At 35.2% G+C, this 17,773-nt stretch overlaps 1 protein-coding gene across 5 annotated transcripts in view; it reads left to right on the forward strand.

Moving 5' to 3' along the window:
* The window catches only part of PPP1R9A (protein phosphatase 1 regulatory subunit 9A), a gene marked incomplete at both ends in the record, with an annotated part of 277,895 nt that overhangs the window by 208,851 nt on the left and 51,271 nt on the right, over nucleotides 1-17,773 (forward strand). For all 5 annotated transcript variants that reach the window (XM_084230157.1, XM_084230159.1, XM_084230158.1 and 2 more), the window contains one exon: nucleotides 12,040-12,195. In XM_084230157.1, coding sequence (XP_084086283.1) covers nucleotides 12,040-12,195 — 156 coding nt within the window. The remainder of the gene's footprint in view (nucleotides 1-12,039; nucleotides 12,196-17,773) is intronic.

Here is a 17,773-nt window from a genome sequence, read left to right on the forward strand (position 1 = left end):
TTTTCCCACTCAGTCTCAGATTTACTGAAACAGAATGTACATTGTAAGAGGCCAAGGGTTGTAGGAGTTTGTGGGAAGGGGTTAGATGTAATCAGGGTGGAGTTATCCAGCTTAAAATTGCCAGGAAAACTGATGGAAAGAACTTTAGTCCTGAAATTGCAGACACTTTGCAAGAAGGACTTGCTCCATGAATCTCAAGATAACCATAATGAGGAAGGGAATAGAATTATTCTCTCTCAAAGAAAAGTATATGATTGAGATTGTAATTGTCATTAATCCATAAATAATCCATAGAAATACCATCAGTGGCCTTTTTGTTGGTTTTACTCCTTCGTTTACTATAAATACTGTAACTATAATTTCTGGCCCCATTTAATGATCCATTAACATTTTTTTGTAATCATATAAATCAGTTTATATGTGAACACAACATATTTTCAAGAATCAGTTGTATAATTATAAAATTATTAAAATAATAGTAATACATGCCCCTTTGGTCACTATACTTGTTCCTTTCTGCAGATTAAAAATTTAGGGAAATACAAATCTCTCAGTCTCTTCCCACAGTTCTGTTGGCATTAGAATAAGTGCTTCATTGTTTCTTTAGCAAGTAAAATGAAACTCAAGGAAGGCAGCCAATTTGAAATTGCAGTGTGACATTTGAATTACAGAGGTCTACTTTGGTCTGTTGGCTATTTAGTTCTGGGTCTCAGTGGGAAAAATAGGGATGACCAGTTCCCTCCTCATATAGAATACATTTATCAAGAACTTAAAGACAATGGTGTTTATGTCTTAGTAAGTAGGTAGCATTTATTAAGATGAATTAAATTAGAAATATGGAGTCATGGAAAAAGAGTTTATACTCCCAAGAAGGGTATAAAGTTTATATTCTTTTGCTATAGAAACAATAAATATATGCTAAAGAATTTAGGTCATTTGCAAGGCAGTCTTTTAAAAGCCCAGTTAACCATAGTATGTCCATCACAAGTAAGGACATACTATTATAGAAGTATGAACTTGAGGTTTGTGCTTTCATTTTTGTTTTTTTGCAAGACTTTTGTGTTGTTTGTTTTCTGCACAAGAAACAGTGTCAATAGTGGGTGTGTGCAAGAAATAAAAACTCCAATTTATCTACAGAGCAAATTTATACAGAGAAAAATGGTCAAAAATCTTTGAAAAGGTAAATTGAACAATACAGTGGAGACTTTAAATATGCTGAGCTTCTAGACATTTTTTCCCCATTAAATGAACATTGGAAACAATTTTCTGTGAGGCATTGACTGCCCTTTGAAAAGCATGGCTGTCTTTTCAAGTGTTGGCATAGTGAACAGCCTTGGGAAGATAGAGGCAGTGGTACTGCCTGTAACAAAAGATGTAGGATACCTACAATATGGCTTCCTCTCCATATAACATGCCTTCCTCTCCATATAACATGCCTATTTACATAGGCACCCCTGGCCCTCTTCTCATCACTCTTTGGAAACTGTGGCTGGGACAACTAGCACAAAATTATCAGGATTTGTATCAACTAGTGCAGTTACCCATCCTGGATTAGGGGAAGGTTCTGTGCTCAGATAACGATTATAGAGACATAAACCTACACTACCCATCTGAGGATGAAAAAAGGAATTTGCATTGGCCATGGTCAAAAGCCTAGTAAGTCCTTAAGACTTTGGCTGATTGACTAGGGAGCTAATGAAGATAATGAAGTATATGATGCTAGTTAAAGAGAAATAGAGTTGAACTGCTTTTGACTCAACCCCTCCATTAATTTATCATGACAGCTTTAGATTTACGTAGACAGTAAAAAGGTTTCAAAGTTTTTGCAGTGGACTTTTGTGACTGTAAGGAAATATTAACCCTCTAAGAGAGATTTATTCAAAGTAGACTTCTGTGAGAAACTATAACTATTTGAGTCCTAACTGGTCTGAAGTGGTGATGAAAGTAACTCACTGAAAATGAGAAATTGTTTCTACACAATCTGGAAAATTCCTTCGTTAGCCTCACTACCTAAAAAAAAAAAATTCCTTCTTCATATTAAAACTAGGTTTATGATAAGATTCCAGGTTAAGCTATACTCCGTAGTAGACTCTGCTATTGGAATCAAGATTATAGCTGCTGATTCTAAGATTCCCCAAAGCTTAATAGATTGTTATTAGTAATGATCCACTTTATATACTACTTTGGGAAGACTATAGACATGGGCAGTTTGGTTAAAATAAAAGTAACCACCGCACTGTTAAAAACTAAAACTGAATGCATCTTAGTACTCTCATAGAGCTGCTGTCCACATCTGTGCCCTAACGCTTCCACTGTCTTCCCTGAGCTCACTTGCTTGGAGACGGGTGACTAAGGGGTAGAAATGAGATCTCTCTGGCCTCCAGAGAGACTAGGTGCCATATGAATTCCTTGAATAGATCACTCTGTGTTTTCTCCCACTTGGTTCAATAAAAACAATATAGAATCTCAAGTAAAGAGAAAAATTGCAGATTATTTAAACACTTTTAATAGCTTCCAGAACACTCAGACCATTTCCCAACACAATAACACTACCAGTTAATGCAGCTAGCAAACAGCTCTTTAAAAAAAAAATTTTTTTTTTTTTTTTTTTTTTTTTTTTTAGAAAGGTAGCTATTAACCATCTACTAAGCTCTTATGGAAACTGAAATGGAATGCCAGACCTGAGTAGGCCTTGTGACTCCATCCTGAAAGTCTCAGCTTAAGATAGTTAACTTGAACTCATTGACCAGCTCTCATTGACCAGCTACGTTAAAAAGGCCCAACAAACTGCCAGTCAACTGGAAACAACAGATTCAGGAAAGCTGCCGGCCTGGCCTAGCAGCATCTTAAATTTACATGAGCAAGTGCCAGCTTTCCTATTGGAGAGACTTTATGACCATTCTGCCTCCTGAATCAAGGCCTCAGGCTTACAGGGTCCTTGAATTAATAGAGGTTTCCTTAAATGCCTGGTTCACTGATGTTTCAGCTGTCTTAGGCATTTCATCCTCAGCGCCAGCCATGCAGACCTACAGTGGACGTGGTTACTTTGCTCATATGGGCAGACTCAGGGGCATCCTCATAGCTCTGTCAGTGTTCCCTTTGATGAACCTAATTATATCTTTATTGACTCTTGGGGTGTTGTCAACAATCTCTTGGTTCTGTTACCTGGAAAATTATGAACTGACAGATTAAAGTTGGGATCAAAAGCTATGGAACAGATTGTGGCAATTGATTAACTCTTTGGACTTACGTAGTTGCACCTTAGGAGCAGTCATAAGAGACACTCATATATTTAAATAAGCACCATCATTAGCCCATGTTGGTCTCAGGTGACTCTAGAGAGCTGTTCAAAATGAGGCTTCTCTTGGTTACTTGGGGGAACTTTTTTGACTAATTATACCCTTCAGACTTTATCCTAAGGATAAGAGTAATTTAATTAGGTAAAGTGGCACTAAATTTGTTTCTTACTTTAGGTGGAGTAAGCAATCACACCGCTTAAGTTCTAGAAGTCCTACATGTCAGCCTCAACTCACTGGCCAGGGTTGTTAGGGATGATACAGTTGCTCTGAAGCCTAGACTTCCTCCTTATGTGCCAATGTTTAGTCTCTGTAATTACTGATACATCCTTCTATACTTGAATTACTAAATTTCCAGCAGGAAAGATCAACAAAGAAGCTTAAGGAGAAAGCCATGTGGGTTTCTAACATAGACCTTGATGGTTTATGGGATTTATTTAAATGGTAAGGGCTGGAAGCCTAGAGAATATGGTTGATATTAACAATGTAAATTAATACATTATTCTTATTCTACTGCTTGAAGTTCTTTTGATAGAAGTCCTAATTGTACACTATGAGGCAGACTAAATGAATTTGGTCCTAACCACCCTTGGTGACAGTGATTGGTGTGGCTGAGGGAATGTCACACTCCTGGGAAATTTTACCAGAAGCCAAGACTTAGAAACAAGGGTAGGTAGTGCTGGGAGACAACTCCCCTGTGGGCCTCTCACTTCTCTGCGCACAGAAGGCCTTAATTTCGCATGATCTTTGCAATTATGTTGATATGGTTAATAGCCTGAGAAAACAGAGATAGTGTCTCTCTTTAGGGCAGGTGGCAGAATTACTTGCCAACCATTATTATAAAAATTGGAGATTCCTAAGCTTAGAATTCTAAACAAAAGATTTTATGTCCACACCATTTACTTCATTTTTAGACCATGTTCTCCCAACAGTACTCTGGATTTGAATTTTGTTTGCAAGTTATTTCTTTATTTTACAATCAGGAGTCTCAGAACCATCATGCTTGGTTCCATTTTGTTTAATAGTCCTCTCCATTTACCTCTCATTCACATTTTGCTATAAGCATCAAGACGAAATCAGGCAGCACCTTCAACACTTTGTTTGGAAATCTACTTAGCTAGATTTCACCAGAGACATTTCCTACCTTCTTGCTACAGAAGGTGATAATGTTTCTAAGCTGTATACCAGACAATCTGTTCTAGGCAATTTAGAGTTGCTCTAACATACTCTTCACATCTTTGCAACCTTCATCCACTGCCTGTTTCCAAAGTCATTTCCCCATTTTTCTGTATTTGTGATGGTAGCACCTCTTCTTCTATTGCCACAGGACAAATCACTACCAAAATTTAGCAACTTAAAATCAGAGGTATTTATATATTATAGTAACTGTGGGTCAGTTGGATCTCTCCCAAGGCTACAAGTAAGGTGTCAGCCAGAACTGCAGTCATCTAAATGCTGACCTGGGAGAAGATCTTCTGAGCTCACTCACAGCTGCTGGCAGAACACTGAAGGTCCACTTCCAAGCACCTTCATGTCACTGTTGGCAGGCCTCAGGTCCTTCCTGACAGTTAGCCAGAAAATCAGTTCCTTATGGTATCGGCCTCTCCATCAGGCCATGCATAACGTGTTGTTTCTCAATAGCAAGATGACAAAAGACAGGCAAGTCATAGTCTTTTTTTGTAAACATATCTCAGAAGTGACCTTCTATCACTTTTGTTGTTTGCTTGTTAGAAGTGAATTGCTATGTCCAGCTCACACTCAAGGGGGAAGATTATACCAAGTATGAATACTCGGGCACCAGGGATCTTGGTGGGCATTTTAGAATCTACCTACCATAGTGGGAAATAGAGTCCCCTTTTGAGGATTATAGTTTCCAAATGGAAGGGGGGATATATAAAGAAGTCTACAAAATAATGTAAAATCAAGTGCTAATTTATGAGATATCACAATTGCTAGAAAATCTTAAGGGAAAGATGAACTTGAGTTGTTAGAAAATAATTTATAAGCAAAATTTTATTTTTATTAAGGAAACATTGGTTTACAACACTGTATATGATAACAGGAGTGTCTCCAAATGTATATTACCACACCACACTCACCACCATGGAAGGCATCCACAGTCCTCCAGCATAGTTCAGACCTTAACTTTACCTGGTCAGATTTTTAGGCAGAATAATTGTTAGCATTGTTATCATTGACCTGAAGGCAGGGAGCGCAAAAGGTTTAGATTTAGGTGCATTCTTGATTTAGTGACTGGACATTAAGAATGGAATGAAAATCAGAAAACATCCCAAGAATGAAAGATTGATAAGAAAATTTTAAATATTTTGGTAAATGGGAGAAGTGAATATGTGTCCTGTGTCAGGCATCACATTGGATGTTTCACGTTTCATTTCTTTGAATCCTCTCAATACTGTATGAGATTGGTCCTTTTGTATCACATTTATGGAAGAGAAGGACACAAAAGATGCAAGCTATGACATTTTTTCTGATTTTGGAGCTTTGGTCTCTCCAACCCCAAACCCATGTTCCTTTTTGTTGCACTGCTCTGTGGCATTATGCATTATTTTACTGGTGGTGATGAAAATAATCACAGTCATAAAGTCATCTAGTCATTTAGCATATTCTAGGCATTGTGACTAATACTTTGAGTAGATCACTACCAGAAATGCTCCAACAAGCTTATCAAGAAGGTGCTGTTATTCCCATTTTATAGATGAACAAATGACATTAAATGAGACTAAGTGGTCTAACAGCACAAAAGTAGAAGTCAGTTGACAAAAAATGGGAAAAGATGCCTTTTCAGAGAAGGGGATGCTTTTGCTAAAAGCCATCTGGGTGTTTGGCGCAGATTTAGGAATTTTAAACATTGAAATGTTAGTTTGAGGTCTTTCTCCTCCAGAGAAAAAACAACTCTCTTCTATTCTCTGACAAAACTGAGTCTGAAAATATATATAACCAATTTCAAATCCAGTAAACAAATTCCAACAAAAGCTGCATAATTAAGACTATTTTTATGATTAGCACCATTTAGTTTCCCTGAATTTACCAGAGCAAACATTGCTATAGCAAAAATTACTGCTAATGGTTGAACCTAAAATCCCCAAAGGGTCATTTAAGCCCCAGCTGCAGCTGTGCTTCACTATATTTCTTACTTGAAAGCTGTGAATTAACAGGAAGAGCGGGCTCTGCTGTGTTGTGCAGATGTGGCTAAAACTGCATTAATTTATCCAGCAAACATTTGTTCAGTGCCTACTATAGATGCCAAGCAGTGTGCTCGCCACACTGGGATTACAGATATATCAATCCTGGCACTTTCAAGGAATTTACAGTTGAAATAGGAGAGGCAGATATGAAAACCAGCAAAGCTTTATGGGTAATAAAAGGCTTATTGTGAAAGTGTAAAGAAATGAATTAGAAGAGTCTTAAGGGCAGCACCTTCATAGAAGTGCTAAGTTGATGTTTATTCATCTAGGATCACTATGGCAAGAAGGGGAGCTAGTGAGTAGGAACACAAAAACTGGAAGTTTCTTGATCTTGATTGAGTAGAAGCTGGTACTTACTCCAAAATTGGGAATTTATGAAAAGGAGCAAGTTTAGGGAAAGGAAAATTTTAACTCAGGAGCACCAATTTGTTTGTAAAGATTCATGGGGCAAGGTCTTCTAGAAAATGTTATATTTTATATTCTAGCACAGTATATATGAAGTTGTATTTATGAGCCCAAAACTTAGCAAGTGTGTGGTTCCTAGATACTGATTTGGAGAAGCTTTAATGTGTTGCTATTGTAATATCAGTAGCATCAGCAATAGTCACTTGTTTTCAGCACCTACCTGTGTTAAATACTTTAGAGGCACCATTTTTTTTTTTAATCTCATGCAATCTTCCTTATACTGTTGTTATCCTTAGCTGTGCTTTCACATTCTGCAGTTTCACTTAGCCATGATCAAATGTGATGTGAAAATATTACATTCAGTATTTTAAGAGAGTGGTAGGTAAGTAGGTAGATAGGTAGGTAGGTAGGTAGGTAGGTAGATAGATAGATGGATAGACAGACAAATGGATAGACTGAAAACACACTAATAGAACTTTATTACAGTATATTGTTAACTTGTTCTTAGGTGTTTTTGTGCACCAAATAAACAACAACAACATACTGTATGTAGGGTTCAGTATTATCTGCAATTTCAGGCAGTCTTAGAATGTATTCCCCATGGATAAGTGGAAACTACAGTACTAAGGAACTATTTTTATCCTTACCTTATAGATGAGAAGATTGAAACATAGGTCTAGAAACTAACTTTCCCAATATAACAGTTAGAATTAAACTCAGTTCTAAGTGATTTCAAAACCAAGATTCTTTAATCAGTCCTAACTTACCCAGCTCACCAGTATGACAAATACTGTCTGTTGTGACTGCTCTCCTGAGTGTTCCAGGCTCTAGTATGTCTACGGCTTTTCTCCCACCAGTTAATAATTGTATGGCTAGTAAGAGGCAGAACCTATCAGCTGTGCCTATAATAATGTATTTTAATAAAATATTAAATGATCTGGTATGAGTATAAAAGAAGTTATGTTTACAAAAATGGGAGTTTCAGCAAGTCTGATAACTCAAGAAAATTAGATGTAAGAAGGAAATGTAAAAGAAACAAATCATAAAACTCCACAGGAATTTTACTCATTTTCTCTTGAAGTACTTTTTTCATCTATTTTAAGACACTGCAGTAATTGTATAGATTATATGCAATGGTTCTGGTTTATATAAGAAAGAGTGCATGAAACATCAGCAGCCCCATACGCCAAACCTTTTGAAGAAAATTTCTATGCATTTGTCTAAGGAGTGCATATTATAAGAGAAAAGAAATGGACAAGAACTTAAGTGCTTGCTGGATACAGGTGCAAGTCTTCAAAGTGAATTAAATGATAATGTTCAGAGATGAATGTTCAAAGGTGAAACTCAAAACAGCAGGATCATGCACTAGGGTTTTCAGTTGGGAAAATATGAAAGGATTGTATTTCCAATTTTTATTTTTCTGCAAAGCTTTAGTTTCTGTAAATTGGAAATAGTATAGTATAGAAGAATGAGCACGGGCTCTAGAATATATTACATACAGTTTTAACAACATTGCAAATTCTTTGACCTTGGGTAAAATTTCTGATCTAAATTTCATGAGATTACGAAAGTACAGAAATACCTGTATCATACAGTTTTTAAGGAATGTACATTGTGGGGCACACAATAAGTCACAAAAGAATTTTCTTCATTTTTGCTTCCTTTTAAAGGGGCTATTTAGAATTATAAGATATTGAACAAGAAGGCAGATAAAGAGATAAAAAGGAACATTTACTATACTAAGAACTAGTCTTGCCTCATTTTAAGTGGATTTTCAGATTGGGGTAAAAGATATTCCAGAATTTCTAGTTATTTGAAATATGTTGAATATGACACAAGTAAAGAAAAGGGGCTGAATACTGATGGAATCACTTTGCGTAGCAATTTCTTTTTTATACAACATTGTCCATCTCCTCTGTAAATGTCAGATTCAATCCAGTCTAATTTTGAGATTTATGAAATTCTAACATCATTTCCTGTCATTTGTTTTACTTGTGTGTTAACCATAAAAAATAATTTACATTTTCAGTAAAGATAAAAGAATCAGAAGAATCTTAAATTCCTAGTACATTAACTATAACTTTCAAATTTTCAGATTTTTGTGAGATTCTGTATCCTATCCAGTCTGGGAATGATAAATGATCAATGAGAGATAATTACAATGTTAAGGTTTTCAACATTGCTTCCAGAGCTTCTAATAAGTAATAAGTAGAATAAAGACATTAAACGACATAGCTTGTCTTCAGGATGCTTGTAAGGCTAATTGGAAAGAGAAAACATTAGTAGATGAAAAGAGAAAAGATAAAAATATTTTTAGTGTGGTTGTGGGTAAATTGGTTGTAGGTAAGTTGGATGTAGAGGAGAGGAGGTTGGTAAAGTCAAAAATGAGCATAATCAAGAGGAAGAATTCTTAACATTTCTTATGAAGATAATTTTGATAATTAAAAAAGTTGGCAAAACTATACTTAGAGGTAAGAATTGCATGTTTTGTACATGCCCTAATTCTATAAGAGTGTTAAAAAACAAATGCTGCCTTCTTAAAGACTTTGCAATTTATTATTATTATTTATTATTATTATTATTAGGAGATTATAGATATTATCAAGTAAATGTAATTGACATCCTTGAGTTTATTCTTTTAAAAATATTTGTTGAGATCCTGTTTTATTTCAGATCCCATGCTGGCAATATATTTTTATTTATTCCCTTACACATAATGAAGAAGTATCTATTTCAAGCTAGCAAAGAAAAGCCAATTTGTTCTTTTTGCCTCTTATGTTTAAAATGTGCCACATTGTCTGACTTTAAATTTAGTTAAATATTTTATTGCGTCATTCATGATATTCATCAAATTTATGATATAGAAGTGAATTTTACACACCTATTTAGATCTTCATTTAAAAAGCATGGCCTTGCTGCTACTTGTAATTGTAGAATTAAAAAGAAGCATACAGTTTTATATCTCTAAATCAAAACTTTCAGCAATGCATCTCAGGTTGTGTGCTTAACCAGCCTTGCGCTGTTACTATTAATTAATGTCACTGAGATTTACAAACTACCCATTGGCGAATGGGTAGTATGGTTAGTATGGTAGTATGGTTTCTTTTTTATTTTTTAATACAAGAACCGGGGTACAGGCCAGAGATGTGGGAGGGTGAAAGGATTCACCAGAGACAGTGCAGAGAACAGAACAGGCAGACTGACGAAATCCACTGCGGAGGGGAGCAGTGGGCAAGACAGGGGAGGTCTGCCGCGCCATGTGGGATTCTCGCTGGCCGGCTGGGATTGAACCCTCACTGCAGAGGCTGCGGACAGCTTCACAGTGTGGTGCTCAAACGCCCGCGCCACCAGGGAGGCCCAGTAGTATGGTTTCTAAAGAGCCTAGGGTCCAGGTACTGAGAAGCCATATACGGATCAAGATGGGGACCATCAATTTCTTTACCTGTCAGTCGAGGAATCTTTGATTTTATTTGGGAAATAGGGGAGGAGTTTCTAACAGGTAACCAGTTAAGAAAATTATTGTTTTGCAAGAAATATCCTGAGTTTACTTCTACCCGCAAATGTCACTAGAATGAAGGTCTTCCTGATAAGTGCCCCTGTGTGAGGAAATCGAGTCTGAAGTACACTGAGACAGTTTGTTCTCATGGTCAGTGGCCCTCAGATTCTTTGCTAGAAATTGTGTCACTTCTGGACTCCACAATTTAAAAGAAATATGGAAGACTTGGAAAGAAGGCAGAGGACAAGAACAAAGACCATTACAGAGAATGAAACCTATGAGGTAACTAGAATAATTTTACTTGAAAAAGAGTAGTCAGAATGGCAACTTTATAAATGGTCTTCCAGACATTAGGAATTATAACACTGAAGTTAATAACCAGATTTCCTTCATGTACAAACATAGTAAAAGAAATAGAGTTTCACCTTTAGCAAAGAGAATATAGTACAGAACCAAAAGAAAAAAACAGCAACCAGATGTGAAGCCTATTTAATCAAAGGAATAGATCACTCAGTACACTGTTTATGAAAGTTTTTAAAGGCTTAGAATATGAATTTCTATTTTTTTTATGTGTTAGCTATAATACTACCTGAAAGAACAGGGATGAATTAAATGAGCTTTGTCTCTCAGCCCCATGAATCAGTGATTTATCTTTAAATATCATAAGGTATAGATTTCAAACAATTGTTTTGAATTAGAGTCTTATTGTTTTATGCTGCCAGAAGAGGAGCTACTTTTTAATAATGTTAAGGAAGTTAGTGGCGAGGAGGCACATTTGTTCCAGGGGTCATGCACTCAAGTACCTACAGGGGTCTATGGATATCAGGAAGAAGTGAAACTAATAGTGTGAAGCAATACAGAGTTATGGAAGTTGGGTATTGGAAAGTGTGTGATCCATCTAAAGTGGGCAACCACTGCTGACTCTGGCCAAGTCACTGTGCCTGTTATGCCAGATCTTCGACTTTCTTAAACAACCTGAAACTCTAGAATTTCATATGAAATCTTTTGTTTTAACATTGACAAAATACTCAGATACATCAAACCACTGTGCAGGCGAAGCAATACACTTAACACAGGCTGAGTTAGAAACCTTTGGCTTAGTCTTTAGATCCTTGGTTAACCACCATAATAAGTAACAAATAAACAAATGGAATAGTTGGTTGAACTTTAAAAGCATAGGGAAATTAATACTAAGCCTTTTCGAGGTTGATTGCAATAGCTTCCAACTCTAAATCCTTTGATCTCCCCTTCCTACTTGCCTATTCCCAATATTGGGTGCCTTATTCACACAGGGGCTGGGAATTGAAAGGAGTTATTTCCCTTACTAAATAATTTTATTTAGTAAAACCCATCAAATAAATAACACTGAAAACAGCTTTCACTGAAGATGCCACTGACACTATTCGATTTAAAAAGATACACATAATGACATAGACATGTCACTTAGATCTTTGAACTAACATTTGTTTATAACACTGGCTGCATGAGGCATGCTTGACTTAAAAGCCAACTTACATGTTTACCATTTGATAACATGTTTTATTTATCTCTTATGAAGTATTTTCAAATAACCCATCTCTACCTGGTGAGGTGGAGGTGGAGGACAGTTGGATTTCTGAAATACCATTCCTTTCAGACAGGAGAATATGCCACAGATGAAGAGGAGGATGAGGTAGGACCTGTTCTTCCTGGCAGTGACATTGCCATTGAAGTCTTCGAGCTGCCTGAGAACGAAGACATGTTTTCCCCCTCAGACCTGGACACAAGCAAGCTCAGTCACAAATTCAAAGAGGTAAGTTGTCAATCTGCAAAATATTTTTCTATACCTGTCCATTCCACATTAAATTTGTATCTTTGTTTGGAAACTGTGTTCAGAATAATCAATTTTTTCAAAAGACAGACTTTTATTAACAGATTGTCTTGAATCTCATTGAAATTCAAGGTAAAATTTAACTAGATCTCACTTCACAGTCATTCATTTAAAATGCTTGTTAATTCTCATAGTGACAGTTTACAACTTGTCTGTTCCATAATTTCAAGCTATAGCTTAAATGTGGAACTTCCACATTTTTTTTCAGTTTTGCAGAAGTTTTTGAAACTGGTGATGGGCTTTCCTCTAAGGCAGTGATTTCTAGAAAGGGTTTTTCTTTTTTCTTTTCTAAAACAGGCAAGGCCCCAACAGGAATGATGACATACTCAAGTGGTTTAACTGAAGAAAATATAATGAATGAACTTTAAGCAGAGTTAATAGAACTACCAAGGGAGGGTTAAGCACACAGGGGCTGACATCAGCAGGAATTGTTGCCATCTTTTGGCTTAATGAATAAAGAGGGAAAGAGATTATGATTTATTTTTAAAGGCATCATTCAAATCTTCAGCTTTGTTAAGTTGCAGCCACTGCTAAGAGTTACATCTTGAGGGCAAGGGTGATAAAAAAAACCCACACCCTTCTCTCCTTTTGACGCCTCCTTTTGGCAAACCCAAGCAAGGGAGTATGGGAGCTGCAGCCTCTTGAGGTAGGAGATGTCAGAAAGGGACCAAGAATAGATCCTGAGAGAGCAAATGCAGATAATCACATAAATTCTTCTTCCAAGTTAACTGCTCAGAAACTAACATGTACAACGGAAACAGTGATGAATGATCCCCAAGCAGTTTATTCTTCATTGTTTTGGGGAACATGCTATGTCATTGAAGACAAGTTTGTCATTATTTACAACCTCCCCAAAATAACCCTGAATCACCGAGGCCACTGTTTTATGGTTTCAAGTCTCTTAGGAGCTTGACCATTTGGGGAAATAAAAAGTGTTCTCCTTACATGGAAAACAAGTTTGATAATTGCAGATATATAATTTCTAATTTTTTTCATTTGTAATTTTTAATTTGCAAGTGTCATGCATAGGTCTGCTTCATAAGTGCTGATATTATGTCTAATATATTGACTTTCCTTTTTAACTCCTATGACAGTTTTGTGAGACCAGTAACAAAGGGAATATACTTTTCAAATACAAGTTTTTATTTTTTTTAAGTATGCTTATTCAAAATCCTGGAAAATACAGATTGGTATAAATGCAACAAAATCATTCATAAACACAGTGATGTGGTATTTGGGATTATACAAAATACACAGTGTTAATTTTGTACTCTTGATATTTAAAGTTGTTCGAGTAGGATTTTCCCACATCATCAAATGTCCCTCCATAAATGATGTTTATTCACTGTTTCATCTTATGGATCTTTTATAATTGAGCTATTTAATTCTTTGTTTTGGGTCATTTTTTTCCAGGTCTTTGTAAAATTTTTTAAAGAAATACTGCAATAAATATTTGTATATTTATCCTTAGGATAACTTCTCACCGTGGAACTGTTAGTTGAAAGAATATGAGTATTTTGGAGACTTGTAGAACTTACTGCAAGGGTTGCAATGGCTTCTCCTGGTGATACAGAAATAAATTTATGTCATTCACTGTATTGAGAGTGCCCATTTCTCATCCACCTCTTATTATCAATCAGGTTGAATCATTTCCATTTATATAATTCATTAAGTCCTTGAGGCAAAATACATGTTTTTCATCAGATGATTGATGACTTTTCCTAGTTAATCACATACAAATATCTTGACAATGAAGTACACTATTACATAATTATTACAAAATTCGTAATTCCTTTATGGTAGGAGTAGCAGTTCCTCTCTTAGGGACATTAACTGATACCTTCAAAACAAAGAACAATGAGAAAAAGTTCTTCTGTAGGAAGTGGCTGAGTGGAAAGAAGAGATAGAATCTATGTGTGTGTGTCTCTGCAGTTCTAAATTGGCCCAAGAAGATGATTTAAGAGTAGATGAGCTGCTTGCTCTTTAAGAAATCTTCCTTATATATTGTAGCTCCCATTTCAACTTTGATGTGGTGAGGCTGAAGTAGTACATATCCTATGACTTAGTTCTTACATGTTGCTAGGTGAGTAAGACCACTACTTTTTTGGTAGATAATTGAGCTGGAAGCTTAAGATCCTAAAAAGCAGAAATAGTATATGAAAAGCTATATCTTCCACTTTCTGAATTAAGCCAGGGACACAGTGCTCCATAAATATTGTTCAAAGTGAACACTATTTTATTGACAATCCTGTGATCTAAACCAGAGGTCAGCAAGCTATGACCCTTTGACTAAATCTGGCCTGCCCAACCCCCTTTTTTTATAACGTTAAATTTTTTTTTCTAAAGTTATATTCAGACACAGTCATGACCATCAGTTTATTTATGGTTTGGGCCTGATTTCATGCTACAATAGCAAAATTGAGTAAATGTAGGGACCTACAACCCCTGTTACTATTTGCTCTCTGACCCTTAAAGGAAAAGTTTGTTGACTCTAGTGCAGACAACTATATGATTTGAATCCATTCTATATAACATGGATGATTATTTTTAACCTGAGTAACAACCAAATCCGAAGTTTTCTTTTCATTTTGTTTTTTAGGAATTAGAGATTTGCCCATGCCTCAGGAACACTTATTCTTCTATCCTCTCGTATTTTATATTTAACTTATAAATGTTCATTTCCAGAGGTTGCCACTTTGTGTTCTCTAGATAGCACAACATTTGTATCTTGTGCACTGTCACTATCACAGTTTTTAATTTCTTTATGTAATTAATATACATGCCTAAAAACTCTGTAGCACTATGCTTTTTTCCTAAGATCTTGCAGGAAACCCAGGGGGGAGGTGGAGGATCACGTTGTACTGGAATCTGTACAAAATCTCATATTACAGCGGGTTCTCTTAATGACATTATTTCAAGCAAAAGTATGAACTGTACAAATTTGGGCAAAGCGCATTTGACTGATATTTATCTTAATCAGTTCTACTTATGACCTATTGTGTATCCGTGTATCCTCCTATCAGAATTTAAACGCCTCCATTTTTCTCACCATTGTATCCTCAGTCTTTGTACAGGTTTTGGTATATAGTTAGCAGTTAAATATTTGGTGAATAAATAGTGTCCAAAAAATACTCGAACTTGTACAATAAAAAATAGGCACCCATTTCAATTTTTTCAATTAGTTCACTTATACTCAGTACACATATTTTTATAATTCTTGCATTCTAATAAGTATCAGAAGGGGTGTGATATTTTATTTCTGAAACAATACAGTGTTGTAAACTAATAAAAATATTCAAAAATAAATAAAAATTTATAATTATATGAAAAAAGCTATTTTCCCCCAAATATTACGTTAGCTACATGTTGCGATTTTTTACATTTAAAATGCAATTGTCATTCAGATGTAATTTCTCTTGGGACTTTCTCTTTAACACAAGAATTACTTAGTGGTATATTTTATTATCCAGACATGTGGAACTTAATTTTGCTGTGCTATTTTTACTGGGTTCTAATTTTATCATGGCCTGGTCAGAAAACATATTCCATATAGATAGCGCCATAGAATTTTTGAGACTTTTTTTAGCTTAATTCATAAACACTTTGTTTAAATATTCCTCATGTATGCAAAAAGCATTGCTTTCTGTATTTGCATATACAATGTATATATTTTTTCATTTATATACATAAGGTTAATAATGCAGAACACATACATTTCTTCACTATAGCATGATGAGATAGGATCCGCTTGACAATTCTGAAAAGCCTATGTTAAAATCACAAACCTTAGGTATTTTCCTTCCTATAATTCTATCATCTGTAGTTTTATTTATTTTAAATCTTTGTTGTTAGCTGCAGATATAGTCAGGGTTGTTGGAGTTTCTTGATTTGTTGAAACATTTCTGTTTCTTATGATACATTTTACCTCAGATTCTCTTTTGTCGAATAGAAAAAATTTAACATTGGCCTGTTTTTGCTTTATTTTTGCCTCAAATATTTGTTTTTCCATCTCTGTTGTTACTGATTCCCTATTATTTTGTTCAAATGTCTTTCCTTTAGTCAACATACTTCCAAATATTACTTTCATACCACTCTGAGAATAAAAAGTCAGTAAATAGGTGAGTTCAATCCATTTACATTTTCTTTAATCACACTACTATTAGAACTTTCATCTGTTACCTTATTTCATAGTTTACAATTTTCATTCTTCTTGCTTATTTTTTAATCTTTTTATCTACCTGCCATTAGATATATCAGATTTTCATCTGTTTCTCAAAAGTTACACATTTTTACTCTATCCTTCTCAAGATTACCAACTGAGTGACTTTCTTAGGTTATTGGATATTAACAATAGAAAGAGCAGATCAATAGCTGTGTCTTTACCATTTAACAAAATAATAGCCACAGCATCCTCTCATCTCCCTCCTTGTTGTTGTTTTCTTTGTTTGTTTTTTTTTTTTGTGTGTGTGTGTTTTTTAATTTCAGGAATTCTAATTAAGTATATTTATAGGTATGCCTATATGAAATAATTAGTTCCAACTCACCCATGCTTCTTTCTCATTTCCGTGGGATTTCAGTGCTGCCTTGATTCACCGTTCTGGGGCTGTGCTGTACTGCATGGTACCAAATGTTAAATTCATGGTCAGAATGTCCCAATTTCAGGCAATGGAAGATAGGCCCTGACTGACCTCCAGATGCAGGCTTGCCCAGGTCATGTGTAGAAGATTAAGGATTAATTAACTATTCCTGGTTGCTGACATATCCTTGCTTCAGATCCTCATTTTTTCCAAACACATCTGGAAACACCCATGTCTTTTAAGAATTTCTCACAAGCTTTTTTTTTTCCTCATTGATGAATGAGACCCTGACAGCCACCTCTGTTCCATTTTTCCCCTTTTGGCATCACCAAAGTGAATTCAGGAGAGGTAGGAATTAGCTTTTGTTAGTTTGCTGTATTGTACTAAATTGGAAGTTTTCCCTACCTAATTCAGTCATTTCTACCTTTATTTTAAAAATCCCATGCTGTTTTCCTAAGGAATGTTTGATTTCTCTTATTCAAACTTTTTGCAATAAATGTTTAATTTATTGTTTAAACACGAAAGCACTTAAAACTATGCACCTCTCTCTCATTAGTCTTTTGGCCACATCATTTAGTTTCAATGTGCATTATTCTTGCCATCATTTTGCAATAGTCTGTATTTTTCATTTTTATTGTTTCCATTTCCTTGACTAGAAAATAAAGGAAATAGTTTTTAATTTATAACTTTTTATTATTAATTTAATGCTTCTGAAATCGTAATCAGATTTTTAAGTGCCTTTATTTTAGACTAATGTGTGTATTTGTAGTAAAAGTGCTAGAAATACTTTTAAAGCCTTCAGTGTCCTTCTCTCTTTTCATAAACTGAGAGCCATATAATAAAATTATCCATCATTATATTTTGTGTCTAAAAACTTTATTATCTATTTTGATGTTATTTTGAAAACATAAAATGTGACCCAG

Source organism: Talpa europaea (assembly GCF_964194135.1).
Source record: "Talpa europaea genome assembly, chromosome: 3".
In the NCBI taxonomy this organism is placed as follows: domain Eukaryota; kingdom Metazoa; phylum Chordata; class Mammalia; order Eulipotyphla; family Talpidae; genus Talpa; species Talpa europaea.